Here is a 19129-nt window from a genome sequence, read left to right as displayed (position 1 = left end):
TTGCATGCACAAAGGTCTTGTGGCCTCTTCTCGTAACAACTTATAAATCCGTTGATAAATCCGTGGTCCTCACAAATGAGCAAACAACCACAAAACAATTGGAACTTTTAAAGGTTGAGCTAGCAAACTCACCTACCATCCATAGATTCAACACCCGAGCCTAAGGTCTAGCGCATCAAGGAGGCCAAAGTTTGTTTGATAGTCAAAATGTGCAACCATACCACGTGCCCCTTCTACCAAGCTATTCCCTTGCCGAGTCCAACATCTCTTGGAACCAAGGAACTTAGTATGTGGGCTGTCTTGCATAAGCCTCAGTATTTGATTGATCCTTCTCTTCATGCACATGCACAAGAATGTACATCCTCAACAATTGCCACACAGCTTATCACTTGCATCGCTGTATGACACTCATCATTGGCTTTCACTACTTCACTTCCTTTGGGAAGGCCACAAGCATCTTTGATGCCAAAACACAGAGACTAGCTAAAGGAAGGAACTCCTTCCAAAGCACTTCTGAGGCAAAAATCATGAAATACTTCGACCAGTTGAGGACGCAGTTCAAAAACTGTGGAAGGTATATGGACTATGAAGGTATATGACCATAAAGCTTGTTGAACAAGCTTACTGTAGAATGTGGCCAAACACTTCAATCATTATGGTCATGTTGGCTTAACGTCTCCAAGGTGAAGGCTAAATTCTCATCCACAGATATGCAAGTGACAGTAACAAATTCCTCTGCAGCACCTAAAGAAAACAATTTGCATGTCTTTGAAGGGCTGTCCATCCAGCCTCTTCTTCAACCAAAAATAAATTTGTAACTATCTTCATGCCCAAAAGTAGTGAGTACACCGAGCATTGCACTGATAGATCCAAAAATAGCTCATCTTCTTATGTTAACTTTCAATTTAGCCAAAAGATACAAGTTTTCCATTTAGCCAAAAAATATAAGTTTCCAGAAGTTCTTTTCAGAGATCATTTGCAGAAATACACTTCAGATATAGAAGCCACCATACCGTTCATCTTAAATGGCATTACCTTCATTAATAATTTTACATTCTGCCTCTTTTCTCACACAATAGGATGCAACTGGCTTGATGACCACAAAGCTAAGCCAAGCTTCAACCTTCAAAAAGATCTCCACGGGTTGGGGATATCTGTGTTTTATACCATCTAAAAAAACGCTAACTCTCCTTTGCAAAGCCAAAATTTGTATCATCATAACTCATTTGTGAGGTTTTGTCGGTATAGCAGTCACCGTCATATCCTCAACCGCCAACTCTTGAAGGTTAAGCATCAGATTATCTGAGCTCAGAAGCACTTTATTTGCAGAATTAGAGATAGTGTTGGCAATCTCTCGGCCAGCTTCAATTTTTCTGAGGGTAATGAAAGCAGGATTGTTGGATATAGCCTCTCCAATCAGTTGAGCACTTTTCGCCTCTCCCTGAGCACCCAAAAATGGATCAATTGAATGTTGTTCACCCCAAAAAAAGGTAACAGAATTGAGCCTTCAGCACAACAAAAGACAAAACAATGGAAAGAAACAGCACCCTTCTGAGCTGACTTGTCTGTGAATTTTTTACAAATACCCACCTGTGCACGGACAATTGCACTTCTCTTGTCCTGCTCAGCTTTTTCAACTATGAACTTAGCTCTCTCTGCTTCCTGTGCGGCCACCTGTTTCGCCTCAATAGCAGCTGTAAACTCTTTCCCGAATGTAAGATTTATGATTGAAACATCATCAAGGGCAATGTTGAAGTTTGCTGCCCTCTCAGTCAAGATTCTTCGGATCTCCCTACTGACAGCCTACAAATCATTAAAAGTGCAAATTCAAGCTTGTCATGACTATAAAAGGCCCTTTTTGTCAATAAATTTTTGTCAGCATTCACAGAAGCCAATAAAATCTTATAAGGTCCCTTCGTCCCCTACATAGTTGCAGCCATCAGGAGGGTTGTCCTTTTTCATACCTCACGTTGAGTGATCAACTGGCTTGCATTATATTGGGCTACCACAGCCTTCAAAGTTTCATGGATTATTGAAGGTAAAACTCGCTCATTGTAGTTTAAACCTAAGGTCCTGTAAATAGTCGGTAGCGTCTCAGCATGGGGCCTTGTCAAAACTCGAAGACCGATCTTAACCTGCACAAGACACACCAAGATTAACACAAGACACACCAAGATTAACACAAGCCATGCCGAAAGTGACAGTATCAGCTCTCTCTCTTTCTCTCTCTCTCTCTCTCTCTCTCTCTCTCTCTCTCTCTCACACACACACACATCCCCCTCAAACATCAACATGCAGCAGGCTGGTATCCATACAGCAACGTAAATGGACTGATTCAAGTGGCTTGATGTTTGGCACTATTGTAAATGAACTTCAATAGAGGACAAAACTGGTTAAGCAGACTCTGGAAGATATGATGAAAGCTAATGTCTCATGGAGGCAGTCTGATTGGGAAGGCAGTTTTTTTGGTTGATTTCATGTCTCTTTTTCATTTAAAATTGACCACATGGTCACTTTTATATGCAAGAGAGCCAAAATGGAAAAAAAGGAGAGCCATGTTCAAAAAATTCGAGGATGAGTTCAGCTGATCATCCTGAATCGAATGGATAGATTGAGAGATTTTAATCACTTTGTCCATGTTTGTGTTCTAACTCTTGTTAGTGCTTGCATGTAGCTTGTTGATGGAGGATTGCATTGTACCCCTAGGTTAGCTGTGGCTAGCCTCTAAGGGGTGTTTCATTTGGTATCAAATTGTCTGCTTACTTCCAATACGTGCTTATCGATTGCAATTCTGTTTTTGGTTTTCAAGTGAGTTTGTGTTGTGAATTCAAATCAGGAGTGGAGCTCGCATGTGCTTCTCAAGATCTATGTATTGTTTCGTTGCTTTGCTGAAGCACCAAGCTTACGGAATTGGTTTTTGTCATTGGTATCAGTTATGAGAGTAAATTTTGCTACTAGATCGGCCTCTGCTTTCAGAATTGGTTTTTGTTATTGGTAGCTATCAGTTATGAGAGGATATTTTTTCTACTAGATCAGCCATTTGGTACTCTTGGACCATCTACACCACCAAACGTGCAGGTTGCTTGGATCAATGCAAAGATGCTATAGCCCTATAGTAAGCAGAGCCAGCGTCTTCACAATGGAATGCCAAAACTTTCACCTAGATAATATTCAGGAGAAAAAGGCAACCATGCACCTGAGTATGATCGCTCCTGGTCGAGTACGTGGGAGAGCTACCACCAATTATCCTGCAATCTGCCCTGTCTTTCATTCACTATGAACAGCTAATGTAACAGCCTCAATAAACTGCAGACACTCTCACACATTGGTGGATGCATTCCCTCGTCCTTGGAATCTTCCTTGGTTGGAATGATTTCCTCTTTGCTGATTCAGATGTTGCTGAGGATGATGTTGATGCTGATGCTGATTTTGCTGATGATGACCCTTTGTATTGTTGCATTCACGTTTGAAGTTCTGGAAAAAGGACAGCTCTACGCTGAACTCTGTAACAGTTTTACTCTCCAGTAATAAAATATCTTCAGGGGGGTCCAGCCCGACATGTTGTCCTGGGCCCTAGCATGTTTGCAAAGTTGCCACTTGTCTAATTTCTAGCCTAATTCTAATCCCATGTCCATGGGTAAGGTCTTCTGGGGTCTTCTTAGCACTTGGTCACGCGAATAACTCCTAATCGCTCGCGAGGCTCCGCAATGCCCAAGTCTGGAACCTTTCTTATACCTGTAGCAATTAAATAAAGCGCATAACCATGGCACCCATTAATTGTTAGTGCTTCGCATGCAAAATAATAATCTCTGGACTAATCCTAGTCACTATGGGCATCCCCATTAGGAAAACATAACACATAAACATAGAACAATTTCTCCAGTCGACCAAGTCCAACCCTCTTGGTCATAATTAAGAGCATTGATCGACAGTCAAAGCGCCTTAATTACGGCCAAGTCTCTCCAACCGAAGTTGGCACATCTTGGTTAACGAGGTTAACATGAGCCGAGTCTCATTGACCGGAGTCAACACTCTCACCGAAGTCAGCACTTTAATTGCTTGGTTAACCATGGTTAACCATCTTAATCGAAGCCAAATCTTCCTAACCAAGGTTAGGCTTACTTAACCGAGTTTAAGTATCTTTGACTGGTGAACTACCCCTCTTGCATTTGCTGTAAAATCTCACCAAAATCTGCATCATTAGCATATTGCTCCCTCATATCTTCCAAGTCCTCATGATAAGTAATAGTCACATTGTTGACCTCAGTCTACGGGACAAGAAATATGCCACTTTGTTTCAAACTCGTACATTGACAACATATTTACCCATTTCATATGCTTTTCAAATAGCTTTGTCTGAGTCAGAAAGTATCTCAAACTTTGGTGATCTGTTTTAACAATAAAATCTGCACCCAAAAGATAATGCTTCAATTTATGGATGGCATGAATTACAGCCAACAACTCTTTCTCATAGATTCTCTGCATCCCGGAGTCTCCTGCTCTCATAGGCCACTAAATGACCATTCTGATGCAATCCCCACAAGCATCACAATCCACCTCGAATGACTGATATAAATCTGAAACTATTAAGATTGGCTCTGTGGTCAACCTCTATTTGAGTGGTGAAGGCTTTCTTTTGTGGAATTCCCCATCTGAAAGCTGTATTTTTCTTAGTAAGGTTGTGCAATGGAGTAGCTATGTCCGCGAAATGCCTGATAAATCTTATGTTATAAGAACACAGGCCTAGGAAACTAAGGACTTCATGCACAGTTTTCAGCTCTAGCCATTCGTGAATAGCTTGGATCTTTGCCAAATCCATGCATATCCCATATTTCGATATTATATGCCCCAAGTAATGGATCTCTTCCAGGAAGAATTCACTTTTCTTACCGTTTGCATAGAGCTAGTAATTTCTCAACTCTTGAAATACTGTAGCAAAATGTTCCTTGTGCTCTTCATCGGACATATAAAAGACAATTATATGATCGAAGAATGTACCAGTGAACTGGGGTCGGAAGATGCGATCCATCATCCTTTTGAAAGTAGCTGGGGCATTGATCAATCCAAAAGGCATCACCAGATACTCATACAACCCAAAAGTAGTGCGGAACGCTCTCTTATGCACATCCTAATGCTGTATCCTCACTTGTAATAGCCACTCTTTAATTCTATCCTACTGAAAACTGAAGCCCCATTTAACTGATCCAGCACATCATCAATGCGCGGAATAGGGAATCTGTTCTTAATGGTCATTTTATTTAGAGCGCGATAATCGACGCACATACGGAATGAGCCATCTTTCTTCTGTACCAATAGTACAGGGGAGCAAAAAGGAGAAGAACTGGACTGAACCGACCCCTTGGACAACAAGTCCTACACCTAATCTCCTCTCACTGAGTTGCACTAACTCTGTATGGGGGCCTCTTGGGTGGCTCGCTGCCAGGAATGAGTTCTATGCCATGATCTTCCGATCTCTCAGGGGGTAACTCCCCTGGCAAAGTGTCAGAAAAACAATCTTTAAAATTTTTAAGAAACTAAAATTTATTTTGATCTGCCTCACTTATTTCAGCATGCATTTCAACATCTCTCTCTTTTACAAAAACCATATAAGCTGAAACTACAAACTTCATTTCTTTTCCAACAAAACTATTTGATACAATGGGAATAGTTTCCCCTCTATTCCTAGCAACCACACGGTGTACTTTGCCCCTATGTAAAAAACTCCAACACTCTGTCAAGAAGAGTCAACTTCACTGCCTTGCAATGGAACCAAGGCATACCCAAGACTACATCATGGTGTTTCAGTGGAGAAATGAAGAAGTCTTCGTAATCCACATAACTTTGTACATGAAGACGGAGCTTCCCTATCAAGGCAATGACTCGCACAGGGTTCCCACAGAACATCTAGTCAGCATCCAGAGGCATGCCCAACTCCTCCGTCTTTATTCCCAACCTCATGGCTAAATCCTCTGATATAAAGTTATCGGTAGCCCCTAGATCAAATAAAATCAGCGCTTGCTGGTCTCTGACTTTACCCCATGATAGCAGCAATTCTCGTTCCTCTGGGTTTGAAACACGACCCAGTATATCAAGAATTCCTCATGCCATTGGCTTGTGCGGTCCCCGTGGCTTCTCTACCTCTTTTCCCTTCGGAGTTGAAGACTTTTTTGGGCACCAGGCAGCCACATGCCCCTCTTTGCTGCATCTGAAGCATTTACCCTCTTTCTTGAAAGTTTCAATTTGTTCAGGGGTAAACTGTGGTTTTCCCTTATAGGGCCTTTGTACCTAGTTTCCCCTGGGCTTCTGAGGCTGAAATCCCCTCTTCTGAGCCTTGGGAAACTCTCTTGTTCCAAACTTGGGGGTCGGTGGCTTTTTATCTCCCGATATCACTGCCTATAGTAAAGGCACACTAGTAGGATCCTGCATGTACACGAGACTAGCCACATTGGCTGAATGCATAAGATCTGAAATTTCTTTGATATCCTTAGTGTTCACTTGGGCCTATATCTTTGGAGTGAGTCCTTCCCGGTACTTCCTGAGTTGAGTCTTGTTTGAGATTTTCTTGAAAGGCGAAACCTGCAAGTAGGAGTCCCAAAATTTCTGGTTGTAAGACTCAAATGTATCTTGTGCTTCCATATGTATACTATCCCAACCAAGGAGGACATGATCCCAAAACTGTTTGGGAATAAACTGTTTATAGAAAGCTTTCTTGAAGTCCTTCCATTTCCTTGGCTACATAATTGGCTGTTTTAGCTATCCACCATGCACTGGCTGTACCAGTCAAGTGCAAACCAACCATGGTTGTAAGACACGTTAAGACACGACACGTTAGACACGCTTCAGACACCAGTGTCTAAAAGTGTCTTAAAGATAAGACACGTAAGACACACCATTGCGGTTATAATAATAAATATTTAATTAATATATGTATAAGTATACAAATGTACAACTTCCTAGCATAGCTAGCATAGTTAAGAGTCAAGACTTGTCACTCAAATCTTAAAAGTTAAAGTTAAGACTCACGGCTGAAGAGCTCGCAAGTTTTGAGTACTTAAAGGTTTAAACTGACAATTGAATCTTGTCACATGTGACATGAATGAAAATTGCATCTCGATACATATAATTAAAAGAAAGCTTTCGACTCTCAAGACTCAAATCTCTGAAGATTCATCCTAATCTGAATCTATGAGGTCACTGCCACTCCTAGATCCAAAGTCACCATCAATGATAGCATGGCTAAGTCAAACTCAATGTGTGTTGTTACTCCCCACCCACCCAAAAAAAAAAACACAAGAGTGCCTAAAGATTCTTAAGGTAAGACACGTGTCTTAAGTGTCTTATCATAAGACACGAGTGTCTTAACGACCATAAAACCAACCATACGAAGCTTCGAGGACTCACTAAAATTTTCAAGGCTGAAGGCAGCATCAAACTGCCTTATGAACTGCATTGCCTTCTTAGCTTGGCTTGACTTCCCATCATCTTTGAATTCTTTAGTCTCTACCTTCCTACTGGACTTCTTCTTCTTCTTCTTCTTCTTCTTATGCTTTGGCTCTGAAGATCCAGAAGAAGAAGAAGAAGATGATGTTGAGGATGAAGAGGTAGAGCTAGAAGAAGAAGACGAACTGAATGAACTATGATGATGCTTCGCCTTTTTCTTCTTGGAAAGAGGACTTGCTCTTTTCCTCTTTTCGCTATCCTTATGGCGAGACTTCTTACTCTTTCCCGATACCTCATCTGCAGAAAAAGGAGTAGAACTCAAAGATCTCGTTTTGCCCATCTCTTCCTGATTTGCTCTAGAGGGAGGCTTCTCTGGCTTTTCCTAAAAAAAGGTTGTACCATCCTGCGAAACAAGGGATCGCTTATTGCCTCTCCCAACTGAGTAATCTGCTCTCTATAGGTATTCTCTTTATTTATCTGCATAGCCTCTTCCTGTTGTACTTGATCGGACTCTGCCATTCCCTCATGGGATGATTGAGCATGCTGCTCTAAAGCCATCACTGCAACTTGTCTGAGATCTGCAAAACTCACACACACTATGTATGCAGCTAATGCACTCCGCCGTTGCCTTTCACAGAGAAAATACCTCAGCAAGAGGTGTATTGCATTCACAACTTGGCCAATAACAGGCTGTCAAGTCAAAGCATAAACCCACAAGGTTGCCAAAGCATCAACAATTGTGTTGCCCCTTCCCTGGCTGCTGCAAAAAGCACTCAGAATGCTTCCGTTTTCCCTTCTCTGTGCACAAAGGCATTCATCTCTTTTAGTTTTGCAAAACTCTGATTGTGTCTGTTTTCTGCTGATTTTCTAATAGGAAAAAAAAGTGACAGGTAGGTGGAAATTGATGGCATAAACTGTCTCTGCAACTGTCTTTTTTTCTTTTTTTGAGACAGTAACCAGCTGGTTACACTAACCAAACTAACTCGTTCTGGTCTGGTTAGTCTGTAACTGGACTCTAACCAAAGTAACTGGACCAAGGTTAGGCTAACTGGGTACTGGTTCAACTAACCAGTGTCAACTAAACAAGGTTAGATTAGGCTAACCACTAGTCTGCCACATCACCATTGCACTGTGCACTGCCACGTGTCAAGCCACATCATCCCACACTTGTGTTCCAGATCTCACACGTGTGCACCCTGTCAGCACCACATCAGCTCTGCATGAAGCACCATGTGTCATCGCCACGTCAGATCTAGCTGTGTAAACGTGCCACGTCAACAGACGAACTATCCATGCCACGTCAACGTCTATGTGAGCGAATCGCCTCAACGTTTACATCATGGGCTTCCGAGACGATGGCGTACAATGTAATCAGCCTCCTGCACAACAGTGACGCACGGAAGAAAGAGGGCGATGACTTGTTGGGAATTTTCCGTCCGTTCGTTTTGGTAGGCCTATGCCAAGCTGCACTCAGTCACACGATTCTCTCAAGGACTCAGCATAGGCCATTGCACGTAGTCAGTCTTTTGATGGAAGGTGCACTGGTAATGGTTCGAGAAAAACCTTCCATCAAACGTTCACGTTTTACCATCACACCAACACATGCCCATTCAGAAATACTCTCGAAGCCCTTGTGCTGCCTCAAAACCTGTGCTTGTGGGAAGTCTTCTCCAAGGATTCACTCATGCACCCCCGTTTGGCCTGCTGCCTTTGCGATTTATGCTTTACTACAGACGTATTGTCGGTCATCCACCAGTGTTGTTGGAAATCTCTGTCAACATCTCACGTGAGTCGTTAGCTGCAAACTTGCATACTCTCCAACCACTCCTGCTCACGCAACTGGCCGTGCAAGGCAAATTATCCATCTCCTTGCCGTCTTCGATCGTCACTGCTATAATAGACAGCAAGCCAAAGCTCTGATACCAATGCAATCTGCCCTGTCTTTCATTCACTACGAACAGCTAATGTAACAGCCTCAATAAACTGCAGACACTCTAACTCTCTCCCTCTCTCCCTCTCTCTGCAAACATGCTAGGGCCCAAGACAACATGTCGGGCTGGACCCCCCCCCCCAAAGGTATTTTATTACTGGAGAGTAAATCTGTTACAGAGTTCAGTGTAGAGCTGTCCTTTTTCCAAAACTTCAAACGTGTATCCAAAAATACAAAGGAGCTCAAGGCTCATTCTTTTGGCAAATTGCCAGTTGTTTAATTTCTAGCCTAATTCTAATCCCATGTCCATAGGTAAGGTCTTCTGGGGTCTTCTTAGCACTTGGTCACACGAATAACTCCTAATTGCTCGCGAGGCTCCGCAATGCCCAAGTCTAGAACCTTTCTTATACATGTAACAATTAAATAAAGCGCATAACCATGGTACCCATTAGTTGTTAGCGCTTCGCATGCGAAATGATAATCTTAGTCACTGTGGGCATCCCCACCAAGAAAACATAGAACAATTTCTCTAGTCAACCAAGGCCAACCCTCTTGGTCATAATTAAGAGCGTTGACCAACAGTCAAAGCGCCTTAATTACGGCCAAGTCTCTCCAACCGAAGTTGGCACATCTTGGTTAACGAGGTTAACCCTCTTGGCATGAGCCAATTCTCGTTAACCAAAGTCAACACTCTCACACTTTAATTGCTTGGTTAACCGTGGTTAACCATCTTGGCCGAAGCCAGGTCTTCCTAACCGGGGTTAGGCTTACTTAACCAAGGTTAAGTATCTTTGACCGGAGTCAAGACTTTGGCCAAATAAGTAGCTCTTTGAACATAATTATATAAATGAAGCGCTCGTTATTATGATCAATAAATGGTCAACTTATGCTTTGAATTTGGAATATTTACAGCTTGGTGACATATCCCGACAACATCCGTGCAGATGGCAACTTTCCAGCAGATGATGGACGAATTGTAAACTGCATGACCAGTCCGTCTGCTGTCCCTGACTGGGCCGACCAAGTCTGGCAGCCAACCTGTTGTTCAGACAATAAAAGGCTCTAGGCCTGGCAATTATTTGCCTGCCAACTTCTACTTCCCTCAGACCTGCAGCAGCTGTCTGTTGTGAATCAACCAATGCAAACAGTCTTACAAGCTGTACGGCCAACTGGGCAGTAAGCTCCTGTCCACCTGCAGACATCCCTAGCACCAGATCTCACCTCCGGTCGCCTTCCTAGAAGACCTGTCACATGTGCATCCCTGCGGACATGTCCAACCCATCCAGTATTTTCCACTTTCCAGCAGATTATGAACGACTTGTAAACTAGACAACCAGTCATTCTCCTGTGTTCAGCCTATAAAAGGCCCTAGACCTGGCGCTTATTTTTCGGACTGAGTTTCTGTCGGCACTCCCGAGGTGAAGGGCAGACTCAGCCGTGACGAAGGCTAACACTAAAGGAGAAGGCTAATTAAAAAGTAATCCAAAATTTTGACCTAGCAGTAGATCTATGTGTTGCCCATGTGGGGGCCAGTCTGCTGCCCCGATGGCAGCCCTAATCTCTTCATGTCTGTCCCACCTAGTACAGTTAGTCATCGTCCCCCATGTCCTCCTCGTATGGAGGCTCACAAGTGAGGAGGTGAACCTTATATCCCAACACCTCAAGGTTACATAGGTCCAAGTTGTGAGATATGGTGAAGGTCCCGTAGTTAGAACAGCTCCTCATTTGGGGGATGTCCCTCGTATCCCAAACACATCAATCCTCTACAAAGGTTAGATAGGTCCAAGATCCCGCTTGCGACATATGGTGCAAGTTCCATAGTTTAAATTACTAGGACACCCCCAAATCAATACCAGATCACCCTCCTCCTGACCATGTGCCTAATCACCTAGCATGCAAATCGGATATTCTACCTATCTCAAGACCGTGTCACTTTCTATGTCCTATTCATGCTTTGTGGATGAGGCTTGGTATGCTGGGAGGGATACAAGATAAATGACATCAGACTTGAGGCTACCTAGACCCATGGTGGTGCAGTGGATCTACAACCCTTTTTTAGCAACGAATCACTCTAACCTAAATGCACAAGATTCTTTTTTAGCATAGTGGGTTTTGCCTCAAAAATAAAATAAATTCTACCGCTACCTACGAAAATCTTTGATCATCTAAACCTTGGAGGTGAAATTGTTTTCGGTTCAACTTGTAATCCTAGATGCAGTTGAGCTTCCCATTCTTCATTTGCTCCTAAGTTGTGTTGTCTAACTATTTCCTAATCAATCGTCATGTTTTGCAGTTATTGGAGCAAATGGATGCCAAGAAAATATATGTTTGAATGTATATATGATTTTTGATGTGTTCTGACCTATTCTAACTCTATGGGGGCTCTTTTCTATGTAGATCTATCTCAAATAAAAGACTAATCACCACAACCACTTCACTTTCTTTGGTCACTGGCTAGACATCTGTTTTTTGAACTTTAGCAGATTTACAAGCTGTACTAGAAACCTCTCTTGGGTTTAGCCTTTTGATTGTACTCACTCTTTATCAATTGTATGTCAATCAACTCTATTTAGAGATGGCCTTTGATATCGTGAAGATGCGCTTCCAATATGGACAATGGTAAAAATACAATTTCCGTAAGTTTGGATCTGCCCTCATATGTTCACCCTCAACCTAAGTTAAAGGAAGTGGTGGCACATGAGCGAGAGCAAGATGAAACATAGCGAAAGGAAGCAATGTTTTTTTTGAAGCAACTATAGAAAATTTGGCACTCGTTTGGATTTGGGGCAAAAAAATGGGCCACCATGGGATTCCAAAAAAAAAAAGGGGAAATGTGTATTAATCACAAAAAAATTGCCAAACTTTGGCAGCCCATATCTTTTGATTGCCAAATCCAAAGGGGGTCATGTTGTATATGAAATTTAATGGAAAGGCATGATTTACATGAATATTGTGTTTGTTGCACCATTCATCTTATCACTAATTTTCTCCATCAAATTTAGGGCAAGGTCCCCCCGATTTCAGCCATAATTTCTCAAGGGTTGGGATGGTCGATAGCCCACTTAGGCTATCCTTTTTCAAGGGGTTCTCCCAGAAAAAAACACTAGATGAGATGTATTCAAAGCTAGAAGTCACACATCCTAAATAAATTCCAAGAGGTGGATGAAGTGATGCCAAACACAAAACTTCACAAGGTAACTGTGTGTCCACTAATACGGCATAAGAGAGCTCCAAGGCGAGCCCAAACTAGTCCTCTAAAAACATAACAATTAATGCAGTCTTAACCTCACGACAATCACACCCAAGGTTAAAAACCCAAAACTCCATGAGGGACTAGCTAAGCTAGTATGACATCCCCACCAGCAGCCTATCATAGCAAAGGCCAATCAATTAGTGGTTGCATGAAAAAAATGATAACTTTTAATAGAGTTCTGGTTCGTGTTGATTGGGCATGGCTCTTACGCAGCCTAGTGGGCTGAGAGTACATGATTGCAGGAGCAGGTTTGCTGTACTAGGGTTGTGGAGGTCTAGCTGGAGGGTAACGTTTGGCTATGGTCGTAATGGTAGACACAATTATATGGTACATCATATCCCATTAACGGAAAATTTGTTGATAAGCATGGCTACAGGTAATATCAGTCAAAGGCATTTAAAAATGCATGAATTCCGCACAAAAGGTAAAATTTTATTATAACCCTTCTTTTTATCACAGCAACAGGTAGTTTTATCTACGATACAAGTCTACTTATAAAGCAAAACTATGCTAATGTTCTACTCGATAACCAAAACATTTGAGCACTTTTTCTCCTTTGAATCAATGTCCTGATTTACAAATTTGAATTAGCAAATCCAATTTTCAAATCTAAAGACAAAATCTTGTGAATCAAACTTTCCTTACTGAATTCCAATCTTTCAAAAGATATAGGTTGAAGTAGATATCAAGCACAAGATTAATTAGAATAACAATCCCAGGAGTAACAGAATGCTTGCATGGTCAACTTGGTTGATTAAAATCTCGCAGAAGAAGTTATCTTCCTATACAACCTTTGCATGACAATAAGTTAATTGGCGCAAACGTAAAAGATGTCAGAAAAAGGAAACAAAGCATTTAAAAGGTAGGTTCGAGAACATACCATCTGCAAATCTCGACTCCCTGAAGTACTTTCAACGACATGGGGCCTTGCTCTAACATCATAGATCACTGGCCTATCAAACCATGGAATCATGAAGTGTGTTCCTTCATGATAAACCTGCATTAGAATTTGGCTTACTAAGTACTTAACAAAATGCAGAATTTTGTATCAACTATCTAAAAGCTTTGCAAATATGACTTTCCCTGTTTAACGTTGCAAAAAATAATTTTCTAAAATTATTTCCTGAGCTATTACGGCACAAGACGTTGATAAATGCAGTATCCATTACCTATACATAGGCACTGGTGAATCATTTGAAGGTCACGGTGCACTTGAACAGTCTTGGTGTTTAAGTGCAACGTTAACTTGCATATTCAACTCACCTAAACCTACTCCCAAACTTTCCTACCGCAAACTCGAATATATATCTTTCAAATATTTGCAACCTCTTAACAAAAATGCAATTGATTTATTTGCCTGCTGACACTATAAGAACTTGTATTCGTGCAGTGTAACAAAGTGCAAAAATTTGGGAGATTCGACTAAATCTGCATGCTTGACCTTTCAGCAGTGTATAGTGGGGGTTTATGTACACTTAACAAATCTTCCAACCAGTAGACGCTTTCTGCTCATGGTTATGTTCCTGAGAACATACATATAAATGCAAGGCTAGCAAAGAAGCTGCACAAACCCACTTGAGACTTCCAAAAAATCGACATAAATTTAAAAGAGCACGCCGACTTGAAAAGCCTAAAACCAATAAGCAACTATCGATCATCTCTCTTGAAACCTCCGAATGCATCGCCTGCTCTGTACATATGGAAAATATACGGAGAACAAAATGAACACACACCGATCGCCCTTCGCTAGGAACTTCTCTAGTCGCAATTCAAAACAGAATCCGGGATCGCAATTGCCATGGAGTTAATAAACCACAGCCATGTGCATTAAACAACCGAAGACATCCGGCATGCGATTTAAAAGCATAATTAATAACAATTTCTTCTGCCACTTTGAACTGCAGAATTGCCCCGTGAAGCGGTCATAGATGCTCCAAATTGCGCATGCAACATACAGACACGTGGGTGACAAAAAAATCAGCAAAACCCCATACCTTTTCCTTGATACCGACGAGGCGATTAAAGACAATAGCACGGTGACCACCTTCAACATTGTAGAGGCTATTGGCAGCTGCGTACAATCCGGCACCGCCGAGGAGGGCGATTTTGGCCATGGTCCAGAGGGGGCCAGCGTCGGGGAGTCTGGCATTGCGCATGGTGTTGAAATTCATGGTGTGGCAACAGGATTCAAACGAAGCAGAGAGCTGCTGAGGAAGAAGGAGAAGGTGAACTAAAATTTGTGATGCTCGGCAAAGAAGGCTTGCGGTAGGGTTTAGGGTTTTAGCCTTGGTTTGCAAGAGCACCAATTGGTGGCCTCCCCTGGTTTCACGGCCAGTGTTTTCATTTTTCTCATTTCACGCCTCCCTTCGGTTCTCCGCCAGTGGTTGTACGGTGCACCCACTGTTTCCTGTTTCTCGTGTTTCTTGTTTCTCATTTACAACGGTTTTTGCACCAAGTTCTCCGCCAGTGGTTGTACGGTGCACCCAGTGTTTTCTGTTTTTCATTTACAACGGTTTTTGCACCCGGGTCACTCACTCGATTGTTTCGCTTCAGGCTGGTACCCACGGTGTTGGTTGCATGGCATGGTTTACCTCTGCTTGAGACAACCTGGGAATCCGTGTATCAGATGCAGAGCGTATTCCCAGATTTCATCATCAAGGAAGCTGGGGTAATATGACCTTGGAAGGGTCACTCGGCATTTTTCCTTTAGAGGACCGACAATTGTAAATAATCTACATTGCGCTTTATGTATATAGTCAAAGGGATTTAATGCCAAGGTCATCGAGTGAGGGCGATTTGCGTGACTAGATAATGAATGGTCAAAGGGATTTAATGTCAGGTTCATAGGGGAGGGCGATTTGTGTGAGAATGAATGTATGACAATGGAGAAGACTCGGAGAGAGTGCTCAGTAGATTTCGCAAGCCATTAACAAATCAGTGAACCATGTCAAGGTTGTACAATTCTCTCTGAAGACACACCGAGAGTCCATGGCACAATTTTCCCCAAAACATTTCATTGAAGACAAGCGGAATTCTTTGCATTAACACCAAACCAAACTTCGACCAATCATAAGTCATGAATTTCTTTATCTTAAAAAAACAGACTTTCCATTTCAGAAAACACGTAAAGCCTTCCCCAAGGAAAAGCCAAAAAACAAACTAAGGATGCATGAGAGAGAGAGAGAGAGAGGGAGAGAGAGAGATCATCCCAAGAGGAAAGCACTTTGTGATTTATAAAGAACTTGAGCGTCTCATTTCAAGGAGGGGCGCTCTTTACAACTAGCTTCTCAAGAGAGCCCATCCAAATAGAATTCTAGTGTTGATGAATTGCATAACCTTCTAAGGCCTTCAATCATTACACATGCTACCCTTCGGTATTTTTTATGTGAACATGCTACTTTCCATTGAAGGGTTACTTCCAGAAATCTATAGCTGAACTACCATGCTCGCATGACTAGCCTCTGAGATCCAAATTGTCTCTACGAATACCAACTATGATTTGGGTAATTTAGTGTAAACATCGGCAAACTTCTATGTCTTGATGTGCAAAAGCTAGATAACGTGGAGGTTTTGATCAGTCGAGAAAATTATCCCTTCCGTTTAGTGGCTAACTAATTCTACCTAACATGCTTGTAAGCCTCCAAGTCCTCACTCAAGTACGAGAATTAGCTTGTTCGATGTGAAGATCGAAACCATCAATGCATGAGGGTTCTATATTCATGGCTAAAACAAGGACTACACCTACTTCAAGACCAATGTGCCTTTGAGGGAGAACAACCAATGGACATACTATCCAATGCCCATCAATACACGACAATATTCAAACCGTTGACTAGGTAGACTCTTCGCCAGCATATCTGCAAGGTTATCATCTGTATGAACCTTGACAAGCTCTATGCGCTTGTCCTCAAGTACCTCCCTGATAAAATGGCACTTGATCTCAATGTGTTTGGTCTTTGCATGAAAGACTAGATTCCGTGCTAGCTGAATAGCACTCGTGGAATCACTATGCAATGTCGATACACATGTATGAATCCTCAAATCTCCCACCAGCCGATCAAGCCATATAGCCTCCTTGCAACCCTCTGTACTGCAACATACTCGGCCTCTATGGTAGATAAAGCAATGCACTTCTGTGCACGAGACATCCACGACACTGCACCATCTACAAAGGTGAACACATAACCAGGAGTGGTGGATCTCCTGCTATCCACATGCCCTGCATAGTTTGAATCTGTGTATCCAAGTACATGCATCTCTCCTCTGCCAAAGCAGATACACATCTCCTTGGTACCCTTCATGTACCTCATGATGCACTTAACTGCCTCCCAATGCCTCTTTCCTGGATTAGCCATATACCGGCTAACAACTCCCACTGCAAATGCAATGTCCAATCTAGTAGCTATCATAGCATACATAAGACTCCCAACCCCTGATAAAATAAGGAACCTTGGCCATCTCTTCATCTGATTTGGGACTGTTTGCCTGACTCAGTTTCACATATGGAGGCAATGGAATACTTACTACCTTCCCCCCCTCCATATTGAAACGTTGCAACACTTTTATAACATACTCCTTCTGTGAAAGCCAAAGGAGTTTCCTACTCCGATCACGCATGATGCGCAAACCAAGAATATGACCTACAGATCCCAAATCCTCCATGTCAAAGGCCTCATGCAACTTGTCCTTCAATGCATCTTGCTCATAAGCATTCTTGCTAGAGCCAATAGCATATCATCTACATAAAGTGCAAGGAGTATCATGCTATTATCATTATTAGTGTAGAGGCAATGATCAATCTCACTTCTTCTGAAACCCAGGGACCGAATGAAAGCATCAAACTTCTGATACCATTCTCTAGGCGCTTGCTTAAGGCCATAGAGACTCGTTTTCAGCTTGCAAACCAAATACTCTTTACCCTTTTCTTCAAAGCCTTCCAATTGTACCATGTAAATTTTCCCATGCAAGAAAGTTGTCTTGACATCCATCTGCATAAGCTCCATATCCTGTGCTGCCACAAGTTGAAGTACACATCTAAGTATGGTCGTCTTCACAACCGGGGAGAAGATCTCATCAAAGTCCACACCCTTCTCTTGCTAGAACCCTTTAGCAACCAAATGGGACTTGTACTTAGGCACATCATCACCTGTGATGTTCATCTTGTAGACCCATTTACATGGCAATACTTTCTTTTGATGTGGCAAAGCACACTCCCACTTGTGCCAAGTCCCAAGTCTAATTTTTCTTGAGTGAATTCATCTCTGATTGCATAGCATGCTCCCACTTGTGCCAATCCTCACGCATCATAGCCTCTCTGTAGCAAGAAGGCTCCCCGCAATCAGTAAGCATGACCTAGTCTGCCCCTGGAACAAATCTCTCAAGCGGTCTAGACACTCTAGATGATCTTCTCAAGGGCATTTCAGCTTGCTGCCTTGCTTGCATATCAGCCACATTTGGCTCATCATTTCCACCAATAGATGATTCATCATCTTCTCGTGATTGTGTATCTGTGGGAGTATGTGATCGCACCATTTCCTGCACATTCGTGCATAAACAACTTATTGTCTATCAACATATGCTAGTGGATTCACATCCTGGAAAGTGATTCTCCTCATTTTCACATCCCTCATGGGTGTCTTATGCATCTTCTTCTCATTAAAGACCACATCATGGCTTCGTATGATCTTCTTTGCTTTTGGATCCTAGAGACGATAACCCATCTCTCCATTTTCACCATAACCCAGAAAGATACATTTCCTAGACTTAGGATCTAGCTTCTTCTGAAGCTCTTTTGGCATATGTGCATATGCCTCACACCCAAATATATGCAAATGAGAGTAAGAGGGCTTCTTGCCACTCCAAGTATAGCTTGTTGCTCGTACCAAAAGAATCTCTCCAGAAAGCAACTCGTTTTGTTCTTTTGAAGGCAAAAAAATAGCAAACCACAAGCTGGAATCATGCTGTAACAAGCCGTTTTTGCTTCCCAAGGGATAATAGATGACCTCATGCTCTTGAATTAAGCCATAGACTGCTGTCCAAAAAGGAGGGGCAACATGTTGTATACACACTAAACAGCAAAAACAACTTAGTATATGTCAAAATACAGCTCTCATGGGCAACCCACGGGCAGTAGGAGACTCCACGTAGTAACTACGGATGAAGATAACCTTCCTGGGCTGGAAACAAGCATTCGAAAGAAGGCAATGGGCTGAGAATCACTGCTACAGCAAGAAAAACGAGATTCCTTCCTCCGTTTCAAAGCCACAAGCAAGTAGAAGCTCTCCCACAAGCTTCTACAACAACAGGAAAGCAAAGGGCAAGGCTCTGATACTAGTTGAGAGTGCTCTCAACAGAAGAGGAATGGAAGAGGGTGAGAGAGAGGGAGAGCCACACAAGTTTTGTTCGGTGCAGAACACCCTAATCTTTTATGTCATCCATATATATATATGTGTTTGAGTATTGTACATAACCAGGGTTAAGGTATAGTGGCCTTTAACCCCCACAGG

General features: G+C 42.3%; 1 protein-coding gene across 1 annotated transcript; it reads right to left on the bottom strand.

Moving 5' to 3' along the window:
* Nucleotides 1-866: 866 nt before the first annotated feature.
* Nucleotides 867-14967, bottom strand: LOC147883132 (prohibitin-1, mitochondrial-like). Its single transcript, XM_087399842.1, has 5 exons — nucleotides 14618-14967; nucleotides 13504-13620; nucleotides 1965-2135; nucleotides 1591-1803; nucleotides 867-1441 (listed from the first exon to the last, which is right to left on the bottom strand). Exons 1-5 carry the CDS (start codon nucleotides 14792-14794, stop codon nucleotides 1223-1225), a joined length of 897 nt encoding a protein of 298 aa, XP_087255968.1. The 5' UTR covers nucleotides 14795-14967; the 3' UTR covers nucleotides 867-1222.
* Between the last annotated feature and the right edge of the window lie 4162 nt (nucleotides 14968-19129).

The sequence above is a fragment of the Dipteris shenzhenensis genome, chromosome 28 (genome assembly GCF_047967505.1).
Source record: "Dipteris shenzhenensis isolate YYH24624 ecotype China chromosome 28, Dip_SZ_1.0, whole genome shotgun sequence".
Classification (NCBI taxonomy): domain Eukaryota; kingdom Viridiplantae; phylum Streptophyta; class Polypodiopsida; order Gleicheniales; family Dipteridaceae; genus Dipteris; species Dipteris shenzhenensis.
The sequence above is the reverse complement of the archived record's forward strand: the minus strand, read 5'-3'. Positions and strand labels throughout refer to the sequence as shown.